Genomic DNA, 23357 nt, shown 5'->3' on the forward strand with positions numbered 1-23357 from the left:
AACATGATGAGTTTGGTTTGGGACCTATGCTATTTACAGCCTGGCAGGGACACTGCCTGTCTTACATATTTGTACATATCAGCTCCATCTTTTTCCTATCTCCCATTCTGCTTCAATCCTGCCTGCAATCTCCCTTGGAGAAAAGACACAATAACTTGTTCTGTGATCTGCCCTTACAAACCAAGCAAAATGCCTTATGCATAGAAGATGCCTAATGAATGTTTTCTTTCTTTTTTTTTTTTTTTTTCGTTCGTTTCGTTTTGTTTCGTTTGGTGCAGGGTCTCCCTCTGTAGCACAAGCTGGAGTGTAGTTGCATGATGATAGTTCACTGCAGCCTTGAATTTCTAGGCTCAAACAATCCTCCCATCTCAACCTCTTAAGTAACTGAGACTACAGTTGTGCTCCATCATGCCCAGCTAAGTTTTTTTTTTTTTTTTTGAGACGGAGTCTCGCTCTGTCACCCAGGCTGGAGTGCAGTTGCGCGATCTCGGCTCACTGCAAGCTCCGCCTCCCGGGTTTACGCCATTCTCCTGCCTCAGCCTCCCGAGTAGCTGGGACTACAGGCGCCCGCCATCTCGCCCGGCTAATTTTTTGTATTTTTTAGTAGAGACGGGGTTTCACCGTGTTAGCCAGGATGGTCTCGATCTCCTGACCTCGTGATCCACCCGGCTCGGCCTCCCAAAGTGCTGGGATTACAGGCTTGAGCCACCGCGCCCGGCCCCAGCTAAGTTTTTAAAAAAAGTTTTTGTGGTGACAGGGGCCTTGTTATGTTGCCCAAGCCGGTCTCAAACTCCTGGCCTTAAGCAATCCTCCTGCCTCAGTCTCTCAAAGTGCTGAGATTACAAAAGTGAGCCACCATGCTCAGCTGATTTTTGTTGCATGAAGGAATAAATACATATTTGAATATTCTTGGACAGGGGTTTTACCTCTGCTTCCTGGAGTTCCTTAGAGAAAAGTGGGGTGGAATAGGAGAGTAGATATGGGAAAGGGGTTGGGAGATTTGTGGAGACAAGGAACAGACAAGGAATAGGTAAGAAAGCAGTACTGGCAGAACCCAGGATTAAGATTTTTGGGAAAGTAAAGACAGGGAGTAAAGATGGGAGACGATCTACTTGGATGTGCAGATAGCAAGTGTAGTTTAATACCTACAGGATATGAAATTAAAAGTTTCACCCCAAATGACACACAATTTTATTGTCTCTGGCATCACAATAAATAAAAGCCTCTTTCAGCTTTTTTGTACCTGCCTCTGACCTGATGCAGTCATTTTTATTGCACTGGATGGTATCTGTATTTATTATCAAACCAGGGAATTTCTGCTAAGTCACAATGAAGTCTAACTTAGCTTGCACAACATGCTGTTTCATAATTAAATTAAAATTGCAGGATATTTTGGATTAGAAGAATCTTCCTTCAGCCAGGCCTGAGTTTAGTAAGGGAGTGTGACCTGTATGAAATAGAATTCCCTCATCCAAAACATCCGGAACATTTCACTGGATTAATTTGTAACTCACTGGGAGATTTTTAGTTCAATTTGCTAAAGATTTTCTGTTTCCATTTCTCTTTTCAATTCAGGTCAATATACAGTTATTCAACTCTCTTATTGAAAATGATATGAAAAGTGTTACTGAGTCCAAAGAATAAAGAAAATGAAAGGTAAAATGCAAGCAAAGAAAGAAATGTAATGAGTGAATAAATAAGTTCATTCATGAATAAAGAATTTATTCATGAATAAATAAATCCATTCATCCAACAAATGAACTTACAGAACCCTTATTTTTACCATGCACAAAGCTAGGTAAGTACTGTGCAGTGGGGGCAGAACTATAAGCCATAGTTTCTGTTCTCTAGAAATTCAGAATTTTGTTTATTTATTATAGAAAATTTGCTCTTAGACAGTTGAAGTCCAATTTATATTGGTGTTTTAATTCAATCAAAAACTTCACAAAGAAATAAACCATGAACAATTCCCTTATACCTTTAAGAAGACATTACATGCTCTCTGTGGGAAAAGCCTAACAAAATCACTTTTCTGTACTTTGCACCACTGGACAGGATATGTGTGTATTGGCTAGACAGAATCCTGTGGCCACTGGCCAATAGGCTGCAGGAAGAGAATTTTAAAATAGTTTTTTTTTTTTTTTTTTTCCATTAGAGGCTATAGAAAATAATCCTTGACTGGGCCCTGTGGCTCACCTGTAACCCCAGTGGTGTGATCAAGGCCTACTGTAGCCTCTAACCCCTGGGCTCAAGCAGTCCTCCCACCGCAGTCTCCCAAGTAACTGGGATTACAGGTATACTCCACCACACCCAGCTAGTTTTAAGATTTTTTTGTAGAGACAAGGTCTCACTATGTCGCCCAGGCCAGTCTGCAACTTGTAGCCTCAAGTGATCCTCCTTCCTTGGCCTCCCAAAGTGCTAGGATTACAGGCATGAGCCACCATGCCTAGCCAAAGATATTGTTTTGACTGGACTTGCAAGCTTGTGACTCAAACTTGACTGTGAAGGGGTGGAAGTAGGTGCTACATCTCCCCCAAAATATTCATTTGCATTTAAAAACCAGAAGCTGCCTATGAAGTTGGACAGCATCTTTGCCCTTAGTATATCCTCAGATTCATGAATTTTCATAGGAGTCAAGAAGTTTTCTGAAAGGGTTCAGGACCCTGACAAGGCTCCCACACCCCTCCCTTCATCCTTCCACACTCACACCTCATCCCCTCTACTGCCTCTCCACTAATCTTCTGTGACAAGGCTTGAGTATACAAAAAGGACACTTTCCTTGGGTGGGGAGAGGGGAGGGGAGCCTGCACCAGAGATTCTGACTCAGCATCAGGCTTGCTTTCCCTCCCTCCCTCTCTTTCTTTCGTTCATTCGTTTTTGAGACAGAGTCTTGCTCTGTCACCCAGGCTGGAGTGCAGTGGTGCAATCTTACTGCAACCTCCACCTCTCGGGTTCAAGTGATTCTCCTGCCTCAGCCTCCCAAGTAGCTGAAATTATAGGTATGCACCACCACACCTGGCTAATTTTTGTATTTTTAGTAGAGATGGGATTTCACCATATTGGCTAGGCTAGTCTTGAACTCCTGACCTCAGGTGATCCACCCACCTCGGCCTCCCAAAGTTCTGGGATTACAGGTGTGAGCCACCTCGCCTGGCCTGGCTTTCTTTCAATGACTGGGGAGAAGTGCAGGCCTGGCCCAGGGGATCCTGCACTCAAATTATCCTGACTTGGTCAACCTGGTTGTGGGTAGATCTTCTGGCAAACACTTGTCCGAAGATAAATTGAAATTGTTACCACGCTTGGGACCCTTGGAGAGTGAGAAAAAGAGAAGGTAGATTTAGGGCTGTCAGAAGCCAGCATGGGGGAATGAGATCGAGGGGCAATGTTGGCAGTAAAATCTCAAACTCCCAACCTCAGGTGATCCGCCTGCCTCGGCCTCCCAGAGTGCTGGGATTACAGGTGTGAGCCACCATGCCCAGCGAGGCACTAGAATCTCAAGTGGGAAGAGCTCATATGCAGAAATGTTACTGGGACAGCCATGCCTATGGACCTTTTCTAGAAGCACTGTTAGCATAAAACATATAATTTTTAATCACTGTGTGTGTGTTTTTTTCTTTTTAAGATGGATCTCGCTCTGCTGCCCAGGCTGGAGTGCAGTGGTGCAATCTTAGCTCACCACAATCTCCACCTCCTGGGTTCAAGCGAGTCTCCTGCCTGAGGCTCCCTAGTAGCTGGGATTACAGGCATGTGCCACCACAACCTGCTAAATTTTTGTATGTTTAGTAGAGATGGGGTTTCACCATGTTGGCCAGGCTGGTCTGGAACTCCTGACCTCAGGTGATCTGCCTGTCTCAGTCTCCCAAAGTGCTGGGATTACAGGCTTGAGCCACCAGCCCAGCCTCTGTGCTTGTTTATTTAGAGGTAAGGCTGATGGAATTTGAGGCTGGTGGGTGAGGATGTTGGTGAAATGATAGCCCAGCCCAATCCTGCTGACAAGAGAGTGGGTTCTCCCGACAGACAAGAGCAGGTAGGAGAAGAGGAGATAATTACAAATATTGCTAGGGAAGAGATGTTTAGGGAGGGGACTCCTGGAAGAGTCTGGAGTTTCTGCCTAGATTTCATGTGAATTGGGGCATAAATGTAAAGATAATAGCATTTGTTCCCATAGGTTGGTATATTACAGGGAATAACTTTTACAAAAATAAAATTAAAAGTAAGAGATATAAGAGAGGTTAAAAGTAAAAAACAAAACAAAACGAAATCCATTACATGCTGATTAAGGGAAGAATCAAGATTTGTAAATAGGAAAGCAAGACCTGTACACTGAAGTTAATAATAAAAGGTAATTACAAATATTTTAAGAAACACACTATTTGCAATATTTGAGTTGGGGAGTGTGAGTGTGGTTGGAGACAGAGGAAGTAACAGAAAGTCCTGACAGGAAAACAAATTCAGATAGGAAACAATTTATTGTTAGAAAATTATTTCCACTTCTCATCTTAACTATTTGAGTCAAAGGAAAATAGAGTAAGATACATGAAAGAACAACTATTTCCAAACCAATCATCCTCAGACACGTTTTATAAAAGAGATAACCCAAATGGTACCAGGCTATCTCGAGAAGGTTATGACTCGTAATTTAGTCTGCTCTCAGTGAATGCTACTTGATGTTTACCTTGCACTTTTGCTAAGTTGCTCATAACATTCAGAAACTGGAGCCCTCTTAGAAATGTCCACATGACCCAGTCGCTTTTCTGAATCCAGCAGCTGAAGAGCTGGAAAGTTCTTTTTCTGCTGACTGTGGTCATGTATGACTGGATAATTTATGGGCAAGACCAACAACCACATCCATATCTCAAATTCATTAATGACTGAGAGAGACTCAACCCAGAATCACTCAGAGGATGAAAATCCTCAGGGAAGGAATCTGTTCAAATAATCAGAGGCTTTTTTAAAATAAAATAATAATAAATTATGATTTTCTCAGCAGCACCTTTCAAATACAGGGAGGGCTGTTTCTTACTGCCCAAAGAGAACATTTTGAAGGGTGCCTGAGATTTTTCATGTTAATATCTATATGAAAGGACCAGATGTGCTTACAAAATGAAGGAAAACGTGAGCAGGGAGAAAATTAGGGGTTAAGAAAATGTCCCAAATTTCAAAAGGGTACATTTTGGAAATTGCCATTGATAACAATTGGTAGCTTTGATAATAGCATTGATAGCTTGGTAGCAAATGATAGGAAAATTCGAGAATAGATCATTAAAGAGATGGTGTTTGAACCTTAGGTTAAAGGGGCTCCTGTTGAGAACCAGGGTGAGCTTCTAAGAGCAAGAGATGTGTATTAAATGCTTTCTCTTTTGAAAAGTTCGCTAGGATGCTTTGAAACATCTGTCACACTGTGCTTTGGACAAGAAGGTTGAAGTTGGGCTGATAACCATTCCAATAGACTTGGTAACGACACCAAGGAAGGTGAACCTGGAAAGTCTCCATGCCCTATGGTCTGCTTCTTGCTCTCACTCATTCAACTCAACAAATGGTTCTGCACTAACTCAACATACATGGATACAGCCTGGATTTTATGCAGGGTGCTCTTCCAGGCAAGGGATAGAAAGAAGTTGTTGGATCCCTGTCTTCACAGGGCTTATAATGTAGTGGTGGCAAAGGACAAGTGCACAAGTAACCACAATGCAAGGCAGAGTAGCAAACCCACAAGAAAAGAAGTACCAGCTGTACACGGAGGCTTGCGCTTCTAGTCCCAGCTACTAGAGAGGCCGAGGCAGGAGGATAGCTTGAGCCCAGGAGTTGGAGGCTGCAGTGAGATATGATTGTGCCACTGCACCCTAGCCTGGGTGACAGAGCAAGACCATGTCTCTAAAAACGAAAGAGAAGTACCAAGTGCCAGGGGGACCTCGAAGACAAAGGTCCCTTCTAGCTAGAAGATTAAAAAGCTTTGCATAAGAGATGTCATTGGTGGTGCAGCTTGAAGGAAGAGAGAGATGTGGAGCGAGAAGAAGGTGTTTGCCCCAAATGGCATGAACAGAGGCACAGAGAAGGGAGAAGCTAATCTCGAAGTCCAGTCTGAGAAGCAGGAGGACTGAAAAGCACAGTCAGGGCTGTTGTGATGCATTCTTCCTGCTAGGAATTGGACATTTCTGGGCATCCTTGATGGGTGATAGGACTTTGGGACTCAATAATTATACAGTCTCACATTTGAATCCTGCCACGGCCACCACCTTAGCCATGACACTGAGAAAATTATGGCCCTTCTCCAAGCTCTGTGAAGTGACCTCACCTGCAAAACGGGCATGGGTAAAGCTCCTAGTACAAAATGTCACTCTGGGAACCAAGCAAGGTCATAGTTACAGCGGTGCATGCACAGAGGAAATGCTCTCAATGCAGCTGAACAAAGCCCAGGTTTAAACTGGAGGAAGCTCTGCCTTTGGGGGTCTCATCTGTAGCCTTGATTCGAGCAAGTAGAACGGCGAATAGATTTCTTTTTACTATTTGACCACAATCTAAACTTAGCAGGGAGAGCCTTGATGCTGAGCCCAGGTAGACAATAACCTGAGCTAGAGACAGAGCGAAGCTCCCTCCAGGGAGAATGGGAGGGGTGACCATCAGATTTGACAGGACTTGGCATTGGCCGGGCGTGCAGTCTGAAGCAGCAGCAGGTGGGCCTTACGTGCTGCAGGTGTCTAACCTGGGTGACCAGCTGAATGGAGAAGCAGGAAAGTCAAAGGGGACTGTGAGGAAGACACATGGCAAAGAACATGGAATTCGAAAGCAGGGAGCTTGACGAGAGCCTGGGACCAGCGCTCTGGAAAAAGAGGAGAAGAGAAATGTGCTGCCACCCTCCTGGATTCAGACATCTCAGAGCAACATGAAAAAAATGGGGGAGGGCTCTTAATCCCTGCAGGGTTCCCACAGAGACCCAGAGGGAATGTGCAGAAGGGTTTTAGGTGATGCCAAACTGGGAGATTAGCTAACAGAAACACAACAAAGTCTGGTTTCAAAGCAGTCTTGAAAAGCTAGAATTGTCAGTTAGAGCAAACAACAAAAGCTAACTCATATATTAACTTTCACATAAGGGAGATTCTGCTGTTATCTTCATTTTACAGATAAGAAAACTGACACACAAGGCCAGGTGTAGCTCATGCCTGTAATCCCAGCATTTTGGAAGGCCAAGGTGGGAGAACTGCTTCAGGCCAGGAGTTCAAGACCTACCTGGGCAACATAGGGAGAACCCTGTCTCTACAAAAAAAAATTTAAAAATTAGCCAGCATGGTGGTGTGCACCTATAGTCCCAGCTACTCAGAGGCTAAGGCAGGAGGATCCCTTGAGCCCAGGAGTTCAATGTTACAATGACCTATGATCACACCACTGCACCCCAGCCTAGATGCCAGAGCAAGACCCTGTCTCTAAAAATAAAACAATAAAAAAAGAAAACTGAGTGGCCAGGTGCAGTGGCTCACGCCTGTAATCCCAGCACTTTGGGAGGCAGAGGCGGGAGAATCATTTGAGGTCAGGAGTTCAAGACCATTCTGGCCAATATGGTGAAACCCTGTCCCTACTAAAAATACAAAAATTAGCTGGGTGTGGTGGTGCATGCCTGTAATCCCAGGTACTCGGGAGGCTGAGGCAGAAGAATCGCTTGAACCTGGGAAATAAAGTTTGCAGTGAGCTGAGGTCACGCCACTGCACTCCAGCCTGGGCGACAGAGTGAGATGAAAGAAAGAAAGGAAGGGAGGGAGGGAGGGAGGGAGGGAGGGAGGAAGGAAGGAAGGAAGGAAGGAAGGAAGGAAGGAAGGAAGGAAGGAAGGAAGGAAGGGAAGGAAACTGAAACACAGAGAGAGGTGAAGTCACTAGGTTGGTAGTACAGCTAGTAGCAGCAGACCTGGGATTTCAACAGGATGTCAGGCTTCAAGGTCTGTGGTCTGGAAGGAATGAAGGAGGGAAATGGATCATTATGGAGCATTTATAATTTGTCAGACTCCAAATTTCTCCCAAGGGAGTCCTTAGGAAGCTGGGGGACTTGGAAGGAGGTAAGATGATTTAAAGTATGGCTTAGTGGGACAGGGTATGGTAGCTCACGCCTGTAATCTCAGCACTTTGGGAAGCCCAGGCAGGCGAATTACTTGAGGTCAGGAGTTTGGGACCAGCCTGGCCAGCATGGTGAAACCCTCATCTGTAGTAAAAATACAAAAATTAGCTGGGCATGGTGGCGCGTGCCTATAATCCCAGCTACTCAAGAGGCTGAGGACCGAGAATCGCTTGAACCCAGGAGGTGGAGGCTGCAGTGAGCCGAGATCATGCCACCGAACTCCAGACTGGGCGACAGAAAGAGACTCCGCCTCAAAATAAATATAATATAATATAATATAATATAAAATAATATGGCTTAGTGGACAAAGATGATGATGTGATGGAAGGTCACTTCTAGGCACCCCATAGGCCTGTGAGAGGCATCTGGGGAGGCAGGAGCTAACTTTTCTGTGCTGACCCCTGTCCCGATATGAATGACTTCTGAGCATAGTGTGGATAAGCAGCCATCACCAGCTGTTTTTGTTCACGGGAGTCACATTCCTCACCGTCTGTAAAAATCTTGGTCCCTAAGTCTTTCTTTCCCTCTGAAGACTATGTGTGTGATATGTATGAGGTGTCTGCAAGGTGCATGGTGTATGTATACATATGTAGTTAGGTGTGGAGCTTGCATTCTTGTATTTGAGTCAATGGGTGTCTATGTGTGTGCGGTGCCTGCCTGTATGGTGAATGCACATCTGTGTGTATGATTGTATGGCAAATGGCTGTGTGTGTTGTCCACATGTATGTGTGATGTGTATGTGCTGACTGGTGAGTGTGTATTTTTCTGTGTGTGTGTAGTGTGTAGAGGTGTCTGCATGTTAAGAGATTGTGTGTATGAGTAGTTAGCTATAGAACCTGCCTGGTATATGTGTGTGCATGTGTGTGCCTGTGTGGTGTGGGCAGTCTAGTGTACGTTTATTTCATAATACTAGATGGAATTGGAGCAAAAGCTGGATAGCTTAGCACCTGTGCAAAGGAAGTTCACCCCACCTCTCCTAAGAGGGCTCACCGAAGGCACAGGAAGCAGAGGCAGAAAGAGCCTGGCAAGGGAGAAGCTGCATAGCTGCAGCCCCCGCAGGGCAGCTTTGATGCTGCAGGTGGGATGGGAAAACTCCTGGGGAGGACTTTCTCAGCTCCACACCTGCTGTCACGGGCACTCCTGACTTGAAGCTGGAATAGAGGGAGCCACTAGGATAACATGCGTATTTTTCCAGGTGAAAAAATGGATACTCACACACACACATACGCACACACGTGCCCTCCCCCTTCTCATTTTCTCCCAAATTCTCACAGCTAGGAGCCATGCTTTGACAGTTCTTCCCAAGGTGTGGGGTAAAAGAAAGCAAGTCCTGGCGAAGGAGCTGAAGCAGGGAGGCAAAGGAGAGGCACTGGGGATCAGGCAGATCAATCATGTCCAGAGCATAATGTTCAGGACAGGCACTGGGTCAGAACTGAGCCACCAGGCATGCTGGAGTTGGGGGATGGGATCATCGTAAGACAGATCTACTACCTGGAACCGGACATCAGCCACCAGGAAAAAAGTGAGAGGTCTGTGGTCCAGGTTTAGACAGGAGAGTGGGCAGCAGCTGACCTCCAGGAGCTGGAAGGCTGAGCAAAGTGGCACAAACACAGAGCCAAGGCGCAGCATCAAGGAAGGACCTTGGCCACTGCAGCAGAGTCAGTTTAGTGGGGATGTTTGTAGGAGTCCTCCAGTGCAGGCTGAAATCCCCTGATACGACTGGCTCAAGGCTTGCTGGTGGAAATAAAGGAGAACATCTGGCGGTAGTAAGGTAAGAAGAAAATTGTCTTCCATTTTCCCCTGCCCACCTCACAAATGTCCACATTCTGTGTTCTGGAGAAAATCAGCCTCCCAGTAGGATGGCGGGTCCGTTTTTATGCATGGACTATATTTGGTGCGTATAAACTAAAAATATCAACCCAAGGAAATTTAGTTAAAGGCAGGACTTGTTCTTTTGTATCCCCCCGCCCCCACCATCACTCTGTGCCTGGATTTAGAAGTAGTCATCCCTTCTCCCAGAAAAGGTTAGATGGCACACACTATGGGCTTCTTAGCACCCTTCCAGATATCAATTACAGATGGAGAGCTATGTATTTCTTATATTAATAATATTAACTTTTTTTTTTTTTGAGGCAGAGTCTCGCTCTGTTGCCCAGGCTGGAGTGCAGTGGCACGATCTCGGTTCACTGCAAACTCTGCCTCCCGGGTTCAAGTGATTCTCCTGCCTTAGCCTCCCGAATAGCTGGGATTACAGGTGCCTGCCACCATGCCAGGCTAATTTTTGTATTTTTAGAAGAGGCAGTGTTTTGCCATGTTGGCCAGGCTGGTCTCAGACTCCTGACCTCAGGTGATCCTCCCGCCTTGGCCTCCCAAAGTGCTGGGATTACAGGCATGAGCCACTGTGTCCAGACTTCTTATATTAATTCTAATATTGATTAACATATAGGTTTAAATAGAATGGTATTAACATAACATGTATAACATTTACTGTTTCAATTCATGGTCCCTTCTAGGCTGTGAACATCTAAGGGCAGAGATGAGGTATTTTTATTGCTGTATTCCAAGTTATCTAGCACAGAGCTTGGCAGTTGTTCAAAACTACTGAAGTCAATATGCAAATCAAAGATATTGATTTTTAAATATTTGTGTTTATTTGTACATGTGCACAGAATCTCAGACCTCTCACACTGGAAATTGCTTGAGAGATTACCTCGTCTACCTTCCCAGCCAGTGCAGGACGGGGGTTCTACAGCCTCTTAGCAGACTACCATCAACCTCCTCTAGAAACTTCTAGCCAGGTCTCTGTGAGACAGCCTGTCCCATTGCAGGGCAACTCTGATAGAAATGACTTCTTCAAAGTGATCCTAAACCGGACTCTCTAGAAACATCTACTCAATATCTTCTCCCACTCTGTGCCCTATATGTTTGTTTCCATTTCTTCCAGGTGAAACAAATGGCCATGTGAAGTGATTTCAAAACCTCTCATCCTCCTAGTCACCCTCCTCTAGAATCAATGAATTGGTTTATGTTCATGTCCCTTAAAATATATGGTGTGTAAGACTAGAACTATGTAATTTGACTACAGAGTAGTTGGGGACTATTACCCGTCTCACTTTGTTATTCCTGTGCTATTAATGTCACCTACAATTGCATTAATCTTTGTAGCTATCATATTTTCCTCTTGATTTGTATTAGACATCGAAAGAACACAGTTAAAAAAAAAAATAAAAACTCAGTCAAGCTCATCTGTCTCACTGTCTACAGTTGGTTTTTCAATGTCAAACCCCATTAAGTTAAGAAACTGACTGATTGAGATCTTGGTACGTATTGGAAAACACCGCAGGAGAAGGAACTAGAGGTTACATTGGGACCAGCTTTCTCTATCCCACTGCCCATCAAGTTTCCTGGCAGGAATCCTTGGAGATATCCCTGACCCCTCTCATTCTTTACAAGTCACCAAGACTCAACAATTCTGCCTCCAAATATCTTCCTTTGTATTCCCGCTGCTGTGCCCTTTGCTCAGATTCTAACATGTTAAGTGCAAATCCCAAGGGTTTCAATGTTTCAATAGCTTTCAGCTTCTTCCAGACAAAGTCTGGATCCCTTTGGAGGGCTTAAAGGTCTCTTTGGGCGCTTTTGTTATCGACATCTGCAGCCAGATACTCTCCCTCCCTCTGTGCACATCTTAGCTATCAGCCATTTCAGTTATGTGCTTCCTGTTCCTGCACACACTTGCCTCCCTCCTGCTTTTAGGTCTTTGCTTGTATGTCCCAGGCATTGCTCTAGACGCTGTATGCAAATTCACGCATTCAGTCCTCACCATCATCCTCTGAAGTAGATAATATTCCCATTTAAAAGACGGGAGTGCTCAGGCCAGGCATGGTGGCTCCTGTCTGTAATCCCAGCACTTTGGGAGGCCAAGGCAGGCGGATCACGTGACGTCAGGAGTTCGAGACCAGCCTGGTCAACATGATGAAACACTGTCTCTACTAAAAACAGAAAAATTAGCCAGAAATGGTGGTGCACATCTGTGCTGAGGCACAAGAATCGCTTGAATCCGGGAGGAGCAGGTGGCAATGAGCTGAGATAGCACCACTGCACTCCAGCCTGTGTGACAGAGACTCTGTAAAAAAAAAAAAAAAAAAAAAGAAAGAAAAAAGAAAACTAAACTAAAACAAAAAATAGATGAGGGAGCTCAAATGTTAAGCATTCTTCTCAGAAACATGCAGTTAATAATTTTTGCAGCTGGATGGGTCCCTCAGCCTAAAATGCCCTCCTTTCCTCAGCAAACTTCTTGTCAAACTTCTGCCCATCTTTCAAGACAGTACAAGCCTTAGTTCTTTGTGAAGTCTGCCTCCCTCTGAACTTAACCGGCCAATAACATTTAGCATTCAGGGCTAATTGCTAAATGGTTGCTTTACTCCCAACAGCATATATCTGAAGACCTGCCCCTGTCCTGTTCCTCCCTGAGTCCTCAGAGCCTATATTCTGCACTAGGAATCTGCTGAATAATTTGCCAAATTATCATCCTTCGGTAATCAACTTTTCCTGCAATGCACATAAAAATCTGTCAAGAGTTTAATTGTAGACCTGCTGGCTTCTGAAAATCAAGTCAATTATCCCAAGTTCATTTAGGAGCAGTGGCACTTTCTATAATGTACATAAGCTATACATGCACAAGGGCAGGAAGGTTTTAAATGACTAAGCCCAGCACACCATTTGCTCAGAAGATGTTCCTCAAGTACATCTCTTTTAGGATACAATTTAGTCTATGAGGCGCGAGGAAAGCTGTGCAGTGGAGACAACCAGATGGGCAATGAGCAGGGAGAGGAGCTATGAACCTTGTGAAAGATAAACCTGAACCTTTTCTATGCTACATGTTCACCAGGAGAAAATCAGATAAGTATGAAGTCTTAAAGGAGTGGGGGACAGCAAAATCCATGCCTTGCTGTCCTACAGTCCAAACACCACCACGGACTCTGGCATCTATGCTGTATTAACTCTGCTTTCTTGTTTTCTGTATTCTCCATGCTCTGCCACCTGGGGCCTCGCTGACTTGGGGGAAACTGCTTCTCCAACCCAAGGGCTAGCCAGTTATTACAGATAGGAAATGACTCCCTACAAAAACATCTTTCATAAGCAAACCAACCATCCCAAAGACCACACCTCCAACTACCTCCTTTCCCAAGTGTTTACCCATTAAGCAGATATTTCCTTGCCCTAATCACCCCAGGGTGGCAACCAGACAACTTGGGACTCCTACACTCCAGAGCCTGCTGAAAGTATTAAAACAAGCCAATCCTAAACCTGCTTAGTTTTCCCAGCCTGGCTTATTCCTCCCCACAAAAATCACAACAAGGACTCATGAACATGAGTTTCCCACCCAGCTCCTGAATGACCCTGGTTCTTCCCTGCGTGGCCCCGCATGCCATGCCGTGTCTCCCACTTCTCGGGATCGATGAGTATAACACTTCTTTCCTGACAGTCATTTCCATGTCTGTGCATCTTACCACACTCGATTAAAACAAATCCCCAGTTCATTTTAAACACAGGTTAGTCCACGTCATAGAATAAGATTCTTTTCCTTAACCTTCCTCACAAGCTTTTGAAGTGTGTAACTAGACATCATCATTGTCAACAACATCATCATCATCGTTCTACTACAGCTAAGAAAGGGAAACAAGGGCAAATGCCAAGGATTCACCTAAGGTCCACAAAACATGGCCAAGCTGGGACTTAAACACAAATTTGGGGGCTAGTACCAGATGCTGGCCATTTCCCCAAAAAGATTTGAAGAAGCCCGTAGGAAGTTAGAAATATGGTCCCCAGTGAACCTCAGTTGCTTCGTATATAAAATGGAGACTACAGAGTATCAGTCTTCTGGAGAACTATGACAATGTATGTGAAAGCCTCTAAGACAGGAGCTATGGGTGGAGACAAGATGTCTTAAAATGTGTCTGATGCTTCCATGAAAGAACAGCCATGAAAGAACAGCCTGCAGCACACTGCCTTAGGATCCCCAGTCCAATCGTCCACTGCTATGGCAACTGAGGTCATTCTGACCACTCCAGCACCATCTTCACCACTGTAAGGCTAGGGCACTTTTCAGCATTGTGCCTTCCAACCATATTGATACAGAGACAATTTTACAGTGGCTCAATCTGTCCAGATTCTACTGCGAAAGTCCAATTCACCTACCTTGGGTTATGACTGTGTCAGTACACATATAATATTATGCCCCTGTTTGTTGGAACAGAAACATGTTGAATGTTTCTTGGACTTCACCCAGGCTGGAATGCAGCAGTGCAATATCAGCTCACTACAGTCCCAACCTCCCCAGTTCAAGCAATCCTCTCACCTCAGCCTCCCAAGTAGTTGGAACTACAGACATGTGCTGCCATGCTTGGCTATTTTTAATTTTTTTTTTTGTAGGGACAGGGTCTCCCTCTGTTGCCCAGGCTGGTCTTGAACTCCTTGGCTCAAGTGACCCTCCTGCCTCAGTCTCTGAAAGTGCTGCGATTATAAGCATGAGCCACCACACCCAGTTTCTATATACTTTTAAATAATTTTATATGCATTTGGGACATAGCATAAAAACTAATCTGAAATTAAATTTAACATTAAGTTTATTTAATGAAACTTAGTTTCAGAAAGCAGCATCAGGATCTTAGAGAATGGAAAGGTAAGTGTTATTCAAGGGTGCAGTTATCTATTAAAAGTATTAATATTGGCCAGGCTCAGTGGCTCACGCCTGTAATCCCAGCACTTTGGGAGGCCGAGGTGGGTGGATCACAAAGTCAGGAGTTTGAGACCAGCCTGGCCAAGATAGTGAAATCCCATCTCTACTAAAAATGCAAAAATTAGGTGGGCATGGTGGCACGACCCTGTAGTCCCAGCTGCTTGGGAGGCTGAGGCAGGAGAATCGCTTGAACCCGGGAGGCAGAGGTTGTGGTGAGTTGAGATCACGCTACTGCACTCCAGCCTGGGCAACAGAGCGAGACTCTCAAAAAAAAGAAAAGTGTTAATATTTTGGAGGCATCTAACTTATTAATTTTCCCTCACTGACATGGTAATTCATTTTCATTTATTCATTATTATTGTTTGATATTTACTATTATTATTTAATCATGGACTAAGGCACTGCTATGTTGTGACTCTTTGTGTACCCCCAAATTTATACGTGGAAATCCTAACCCCCAAAATGATGGTATTCGTAGGTGGAGCCCTTTGGGAGGTGATTAGGTCAGGAAGGCACAGCCTTCATGAATAGGATTAGTGCTGTTATAAAAGAGGCCCCAGAGGCTGGGCACGGTGGCTCATGCCTGTAATCCCAGCATTTTGGGAGGCTGAGGCAGACAGATCTCTTGAGGACAGGATTTTGAGACCAACCTGGATAACCTGGCAAAACTCTGTCTCTATTAAAAATATAAAAAATCAGCTGGGTGTGGTGGCGGACACCTGTAGTCCCCGCTACTTGGGAGGCAGAAGCAGGAGTATCGCTTAACCTGGGAGGCAGAGGTTGAGATTGCACTAATGTACTCCAACCTAGACAATACAGCAAGACTCAGTCTCAAAATAGTAATAAAAATAATAAAATAAAATAAAAAAAGAGGTCTCAGAGAGCTGCCGTGCCCCTTCCACCACGTGAGGATGCAGTGAGAAGGTGCCGTCTATGGGCCCTCGCCATGCACTGAATCTGCCACTCTCTCGATTTAGGACTTCACAGCCTCCAGAACTATGAGAAATAAGTTTCTGGTGTTGACGAATTACCCAGTTTATGGTATTTTGTTATTGCAGCCTGAGTGGACTAACAGGCATACATTCCAACTAGCAAGAAGTCTAAAGTGATTACATCAGATAGCTCCCAGCTGTTCCCTAGATGTGAATAAACCCCCAGAAAACCCTCTTTCTCTAGCAAGTACCATTCCTTGCGATGGAGTCTTGCTATCACCCAGGCTGGAGTGCAGCTCGATCTTGGCTCACTGCAACCTCTGCCTCCTGGGTTCGAGTGATTCTCCTGCCTCAGCCTCCCAAATAGCTGGGACTACAGGTACCTGCCACCACACCTGGCTAATGTTTGTATTTTTAGTAGAGACAGGGTTTCACCAAGTTGGTCAGGATGGTCTTGAACTCCTGACCTCAAGTGATCCACCTGCCTCGGCCTCCCAAAGTGCTGGGATTATAGGCATGAGCCACCGTGCCTGGCCTCTTCACCCCCATTTTTATGGCATGGCCAAATAAGGGAGTGGGGAGAGAGGTGAAGCAGCTGGAAAGTGAGGAGACAAGGCTCACACTCCTGTAGACAGCCAGCATCATTTGACTGCAGCTTCCACATGACTGGTTTCATTTCACTGAAATCCTGGCACTTTTACTTGGATCTTGTGGTCATTTACACCTATCTCAACCCAGACGCAGAGAAGACTGTAAACAGTCAGGAACACAGGAAGCTGGTCAAGATAATAGATAAGGCAGGTGGCGGAGAAGGCCTTGGCAGGGCACGGTGGCTCATGCCTGTAATCCCAGCACTCTGGGAGGCCTAGGCTGGAGGATCACTGAAACCCGGGAGTTTGAGACCACCCCGGGCAACATCGTAAGACCCTGTCTTTACCATGTCCAGCAGATTTTGTTTATAAATACAATTATAAACAAAATTATAATTACTTATAAGTAAAATTAGCCAGGCATGGTGGCACATGCCTGTAGTCCCAGCTACTCAGGAGGCTGCAATGGGAGGATCACTTGGGCTCAGGAAGTCAAGGCTGAAGTGAGCCATGATCGTGCCACTGCACTCCAGCCTGGGTGACAGAATGAGACCCTGTCTTAAAAAACAAAAATTAAAAACAGAAGGAAAGACCTTAATCCCATGAGCAACTATAACCATTATAATAGAGGATACTTTTATGGCTATAATTCTTTGGGAAACTTCTACTGCCAGGTGGCCAAGCACTGTGAAGTTCTCGAATTGAACTTCAGGTTGAAAGATACCTGAAGGAACTCTTGGAGACCCATTCTCTTAATTTAAAGATGAGGCACAGAAGGTGTCATTGCTGAAGTCAAGGTCTCACAGCAAGTCATAAAGGAGCCAGAATGCGAGGCTCAGTCTGCTGAGTCATAATCCAGTGACCTTCCTTCGGGTTGCCCGCACGCATTTCCTCACTCGCGCCTCAATTCAGCACAGTCCAGCCTTCCTCCAGGAATACAATTTTGCCCTCATCGTGAACTATCTGTAGTCTCACTCATTATTTGGCTTATTCAGTCATTTTGCAACTATGTATCTGGAACCCAGCACGTGCCAGGGGCACGACAGGAACATGACAGATCCAGCCCTTGTCGCAAGGTGATCATGATTTGCTTCAGTTCTTCACTGCAGCCACGCTTTGGGGATTCAGTCTTCCCTCTCAGAAAGAACTGCTTCTCTCCCTACTATGAGAGATGCTTTACTTTCACAGTGAAAGCATTCCTATTAACGCTGATATGAGAGAAAAACAAAACAGGAGACCTAGTTTATGGTAGACTTAGTGTCTAAAGATAGTGAATTGGCTTTGGATTTTAATCAAGCTTTCAGGCTCTAATAAGAATTGAATTGTAGGTGTCTCTATGGCTTATTTCACAGAATGACAGTTGAAGGTGGCCTCTGTATTTTTTTTACAATAGCTATAAATGCTGCTCACCCAAAAAGCTGTTTGCTAACATCAACTTTTTAAGGGATGTAGTCACTATTAATCCAAATGAAGCCCTAAAAAGCTGTGGCTACACTGGAGCATTCAAGAGGGTTAGCTATGAGAAGGTATGACTCCAGCAATGAAGTTATATAATCAGCAAGAAAAAAAAAATACAACCCTGACAGCTTAGAAAGATTTTCTGCTTTTCTTTCTTAGTGGAGGTTTAATCTGGCCTAAGTCTAAGAAGATTTGTCTCAAATTGACAATGCAGGCTTAAATAGTTTATTATTTTAAAAGGTGATATAACCATTTTCATTCTTCATTGACTTCTGAGTTCTTTTCTCAATTTGTAATTATTGCGATGTTGGAGAGATTATTGGCATAGAAAACTTTTCCAATTCCCTCATTGTTATGTTTTCAAATAGGAATAAAAGAAAAGTAACCAGCAATGACTCCATGGGAAAGGAAATCCAAATGTGTGAATCCCTGTTTCCTTTGGAAATAAGAATCAGTGTTTCTGACATTAAAAATAGATTTCTGCAGCAAAGTGTATCATTTACAAAGATTGTGACTCAGGATGAAGAAGGTAGAGAGATTATATTAATTTAATTGTACTTGTTCTTGGGGAAGCATTGTCAGTGGGTGAGATTTTCAGATTACCTATGCACAGGGTATACAGGAGATACAGAATAAATTATTTTTACAATCAATAAGCAAAGTTAACTTTAAAAATAAAGTTTTGGCCAGGGTGGTGGCTCATGCTTATAATCCCAGCACGTTATGGGGACAAGGCAGTAGGATTGCTTGAACCCAGAAGTTCAAGACCAGCCTAGGTAACATAGTGAGACTTCATCTCTACAAAAACCTTTAAAAATTAGCCAAGTGTGGTGGCATGTGCCTGTACTCCCAGCTACTTGGGAGGCTGAGGTGGGAGGATCACTTGAACCTGGGAGGTGGAGGTGGTAGTGAGCTGAGATTGCACCACTGCGCTCCAACCAGGGCAACAAAGCAAGGTTCTGTCTCAAAAACAATAAATACAAACTAAGAAAGTTTTAAGGGTGAGAGATATCTGGACTATCATAAATGCTAGTAATAAAATTCCTAACTCTGTGATGATGTGTTTGGGGAAGTAGCGAGTTGAAGTCATGTAAAATGTACCATGGCTCTTTAACCCACTTTGAAGCTAAAGTTGAACACATATTTCCAATAACTGGGTTTCATTAAGAAATACAGAATGAAACATATTAAGGCAATTTTCTTTCTTTCTTTGTGTTTCTTTTTTGGCCTGAGGAAGTACAGGAATTTAGGATCAAGTATGGTTTACCAATGACATTTTAAGATGAGGCCGGGCACGGTGGCTCAGGCCTATAATCTCAGCATTTTGGGAGTCAGAGACAGGTGGATCTCTTGAGCTCAGGAGTTCGAGACCACCCTTGGCAACACAGGGAGACCCCATCTCAAAATATATATATATATATATAATAATTGAACAAACAAAAGATGAACCCAATTAAAAACAAACAGACTTACCACATGCCATCTCTTCTACCTGATTCCTAAGGTAAAAAAGGGCCAAGAGGGGCCCCTGGAGAAAGAACGACTATAAGACGTGCAGAGTGACAACAGGGTCTCCACACACACTCGTCTTTCCCTTTAAAATTCCCCATTTCTAGGCAGTGTTCTATAGCAGCAGGAACAGTGTTGAAATACCCCAAAATAAGTTTAGAAGTTGAGTCTGAAGAGAGACACAGCATGGATTCCTCAAATGGGTACCTTGGAAAGTCCATGTTATTTCAGGGCCTAACTGAGGCATCCATGCTTGAATACTTCTTTTGATTGTCATTAGAAATCTCCTGGATTTAGTTAAGTATTCTCTCTTTATCCCCTGGCACTCGCTGTAGACTAATGATGTGCATACTTGACACAAAATCTCCTAACACATTTTGCTTTAGTAACTTCCTAGTTAAAATTTTATTTCATTTTCTTTACTGGGGCCAAGGTACAGTTTTACTATTTGACTGTGAAAAGTCTATATTTTACCAAAAAACAAGGAGCAATTTTTAAGGTAATAAACCCACAACTTGTGGCAGATTTGTAAATGTATCAACTTTGCAGAAAGCAGAGGCAGATAGTAATTCTCATAATGACATGAAAGCAAATGACAACTGTTTCCCTGAAGGCATCCTGGAGTATGAAAATGTCCTTAAAAAATATATGTTCCCTCTTTGAGATATGTACACTTGTAATAGAATTTCTAATATGCACAACGATGAAAGTTTGCCCCATATATTTTTAAAACAAATAAATAAAACCAGGTAACCAAAGGGGAAAGTAAACAGCATTTTCTTTCACTTAACCACTTTCAAACTTTTCTTGCTGTTAAATTTTATCATTCAATATGTTTTTTTTGTTGTTGTTTTGTTTTATATCTAGGCTATGACAAACATTAAAAAAAAAAAAACCTGGAAACCCCTCTGAAAATAGAATTCCTTCCTTTGTTATCAGGAATCTAGGATAAAGTAGATGTAAGGAGACATATGGATTACCTTACAGGTGTTTTGGAATACCCAGTGTGACTCCAAAGGGAAGAGTGGAAGTGGCTGCATTGTTTTAAAAGCCAGTTTCAATTTGCCATCATTTGCCAGTTCCAATCTATCAATGGCATATTCCATATATATGTGTGTTACATATGTGTGTGCATGTATAGGTGTATATACATTCATATAGATACCTGTGTGTTATATATGTGTATGTATATATACACATGTGTGCATATATATACACATATAGATACCTCTGTGTGTGTGTGTGTGTGTGTGTGTGTGTGTGTGTATGTATAGAGAGAGAGAGAGAGAGAGACAGGAAGAGAGACAAGTTTAAATCAATGAGAACGTTTCCTACATAGAGGTGATGACCCCTCAAGGTTTCTCCATGACTTAAGGCAAATTGAAACTGACTTTTAAAACAATCTAGTCACTTCCACTCTTCCCTCTGGAGTCACACTGGGTATTCCAAAAGCCCCGTAAGGTTATTCTTACATCTCCTTTGTCAAATAAAATAAATAATGTCATTCTTTCAGCCAATACTCATACACCCCATCCTTCCTAGGCAAATCGTGGCACTGTGATTAAACACTCAGTCTTCAGAGAGTTAACAACCAGCCATAGACAGCGACTTCAGCACAGTCGGGGGGGAAAGTACATTTTACCTCCACCCCAAACAAAGCCATTATATTTACCTGCTACTTTGAAGATAGTAAAATGCGGTCGGCAATGGAAAGAACCCAACGCGTTACCTGCGCAGTTCATCCATAGACCCTGGTAAACCCAAGTGGCTGTTATCACCGAGGAGGCTCGCGTGGTCACTTTCCACTCATTGGACGTGGTAGCAGCAACGAGAGCTCCAAACCCTCCGACACCAGACACCAGAGCCCAGATCTGCGCCCTGGACATGTCGCGCCGCCTTCGCCAGTGACACTGTCCGGACAGAACCCTTTGGTGGTCTAGGCATGCAGCCGATAGGGAACACTTTGACAAGCGTCACAGCCAGAGGATGTGGGTAGGTGACAGCGTTTCATGCTTAGATGGCCTGAGGAAGTACAGGAATTTAGGATCAAGTATGGTTTACCAATGACATTTTAAAGATGGCCTGAAAGAGTCGTTCTGATTTTCTACACGGATATTTATTAAAATTTCGTAGATGAATTTTAAGGGTTTTGATTTCGCAGATTTTTAACTTGCCACCATAGTTAATGCTTAATTTTCTGTTAGCCTGAAGCTTAACGAACCGTGCAACTACCAGATATTACAAAGTACAAATTATACAGTAACAGTTAAGGCTTATTTGACCAATTGCTTTAGTCTCACCTGCTTTTGAATCTTTACATAATTGAATCATATTATAGAAATTCTCCTATAACCTATTTTTTTTTTCACATAACACTGTATTTGAGGGATTTATCCATGCTTAGGAATGTAGTTGTCCTTCATTAACTATTACAGCTGAATATAGTATTTCATTAAATGCAATTTAAGGAACAGGATTTATTCATGTTCCTGGAGCTGAACATTTGTGCTGTTCCCTTTTCTCCCTAATAACCATTGGCGCAGCTATAAACATTCTTGGGCATTTCTTCTTGTTCATGTGAGCGACAGTTTCTCTAGGGCATATCCTAGAATCAGAATTTTGCTAGGATGTAGAAAACACTCATCTTTAACTTTATACACAATGCTAAATTGTTTGACTAAGTAGTTACAGCAGTTTAGAGTCCCACTAGCAGTGGGTAAGTCCTCCGTGTTGCGCTTCATAACACGGTACCTGTGGGGTTGGTGAGATTGTTATTTTTTCTCTTGGCCGGTCTGATGAGTATAAAGGTGTCACATTATGATTACTAATTTATATTTTCTGATTACTAAGGAGGTTGAGCATCTTTTTGTGTGTTTATTGGTTATGTTTTTGTCTACAATGAAATATGCAACTTTTGCTCACTTATCTATTGAGTTGTTTGACTTTTATAATTTATTTTAGTTATCTATATACTCAAGATAGTAATCTTTTGTGGATTATTTATGTTGCGGGTATCTTCCCCCAGTTTGTGGTTTGTCTTTAAGTGGCCATTTGAGAAACAGTCTTGGTTTTAATATAGCTAAATTTATCAAGTTTCACCAAATGATTTGTGGTTTGAGATCTTGATTCAGAAATCCCTATCTTGGGCCTGGCATGGTGGCTCCCAGTTGTAATCCCAGCACTTTGGGAGGCCGAGGTGGGAGGATCACTTGAGGCCAGGGGTTTGAGACTAGACTGGACAACATATTGAGACACTGGCTCTATAAAAAATACAAAAATTAGCTGGGTATTGTGGTGCAGGCCTGTAGTCCCAGCGACTTGGGAGGCTGAGGTGGAAGGAGGATGGCTTGAACCTGTGAGGTCAAGGCTTCAGTGAGCCATGATTGCACCACACACTCCAGCCTGAGTGACAGAGCTGAGACCTCGTCTCAGGAAAGGAAAGGAAAGGAAAAGGAAAGGAAAAGGAAAGGAAAAGGAAAGGAAAAGGAAAGGAAAAGGAAAGGAAAAGGAAAGGAAAAGGAAAGGAAAGGAAAATGAAAAAAGAAAAGAAAAAAGAAAAAAAAGAAAAGAAAAGAAATCTCTATCTAAAAGAAAATAACTTTTCCTCTTCACTTCAAAAAACTTCAAAGTTTTAACTTACATATTTAAGTGTTTAAATCATCCAGATTGATTTTTCTGTGTCTTGTAATTTGGGACCTATTTTATTTTGCAATGTGGAAATTCACTTTTCCAATTTTCTTGTGTAGTCCCTTGTTTCTCTATTGATCTGCAATGTTACCTCTGTCATACATATTGGGCATCAATATTCACATGATCTGGTTTTGGATTCTTGACTCTGTTCCATTTATCTGTTCGACTGTTCCTAGGCCAGTACAATACTTTCTTAACTACTCTAATTTTATAAAAATATCTCAAAATCTTGTTGGTGAGTGTTTTACCTTGCTTACCTTGCTCTTCTTTTTCAAGTATGTTGGGATTTTTTTTTTTTTTTTTTTTTTTTTTTAGCTCTTTGCTATTTCTTATAT

General features: G+C 43.2%; 1 protein-coding gene across 2 annotated transcripts in view; it reads right to left on the reverse strand.

Annotated features, from left to right (window-relative positions):
• CLDN10 (claudin 10) overlaps positions 1-21456 on the reverse strand; it is a 130892-nt gene extending 109436 nt beyond the window's left edge. Inside the window, exon 1 of one of the 2 annotated variants that reach the window (XM_017859216.1) lies at positions 21062-21456. In XM_017859216.1, the coding sequence (XP_017714705.1) occupies positions 21062-21218 (157 nt within the window). In that variant the 5' untranslated portion in view covers positions 21219-21456. Of the gene's footprint in view, positions 1-21004 lie in introns of both variants that reach the window. The other variant, XM_017859215.1, reaches the window with a different exon arrangement.
• Between the last annotated feature and the right edge of the window lie 1901 nt (positions 21457-23357).

Source organism: Rhinopithecus bieti, unplaced genomic scaffold (assembly GCF_001698545.2).
Source record: "Rhinopithecus bieti isolate Rb0 unplaced genomic scaffold, ASM169854v2 scaffold_46235, whole genome shotgun sequence".
NCBI classification, from domain to species: domain Eukaryota; kingdom Metazoa; phylum Chordata; class Mammalia; order Primates; family Cercopithecidae; genus Rhinopithecus; species Rhinopithecus bieti.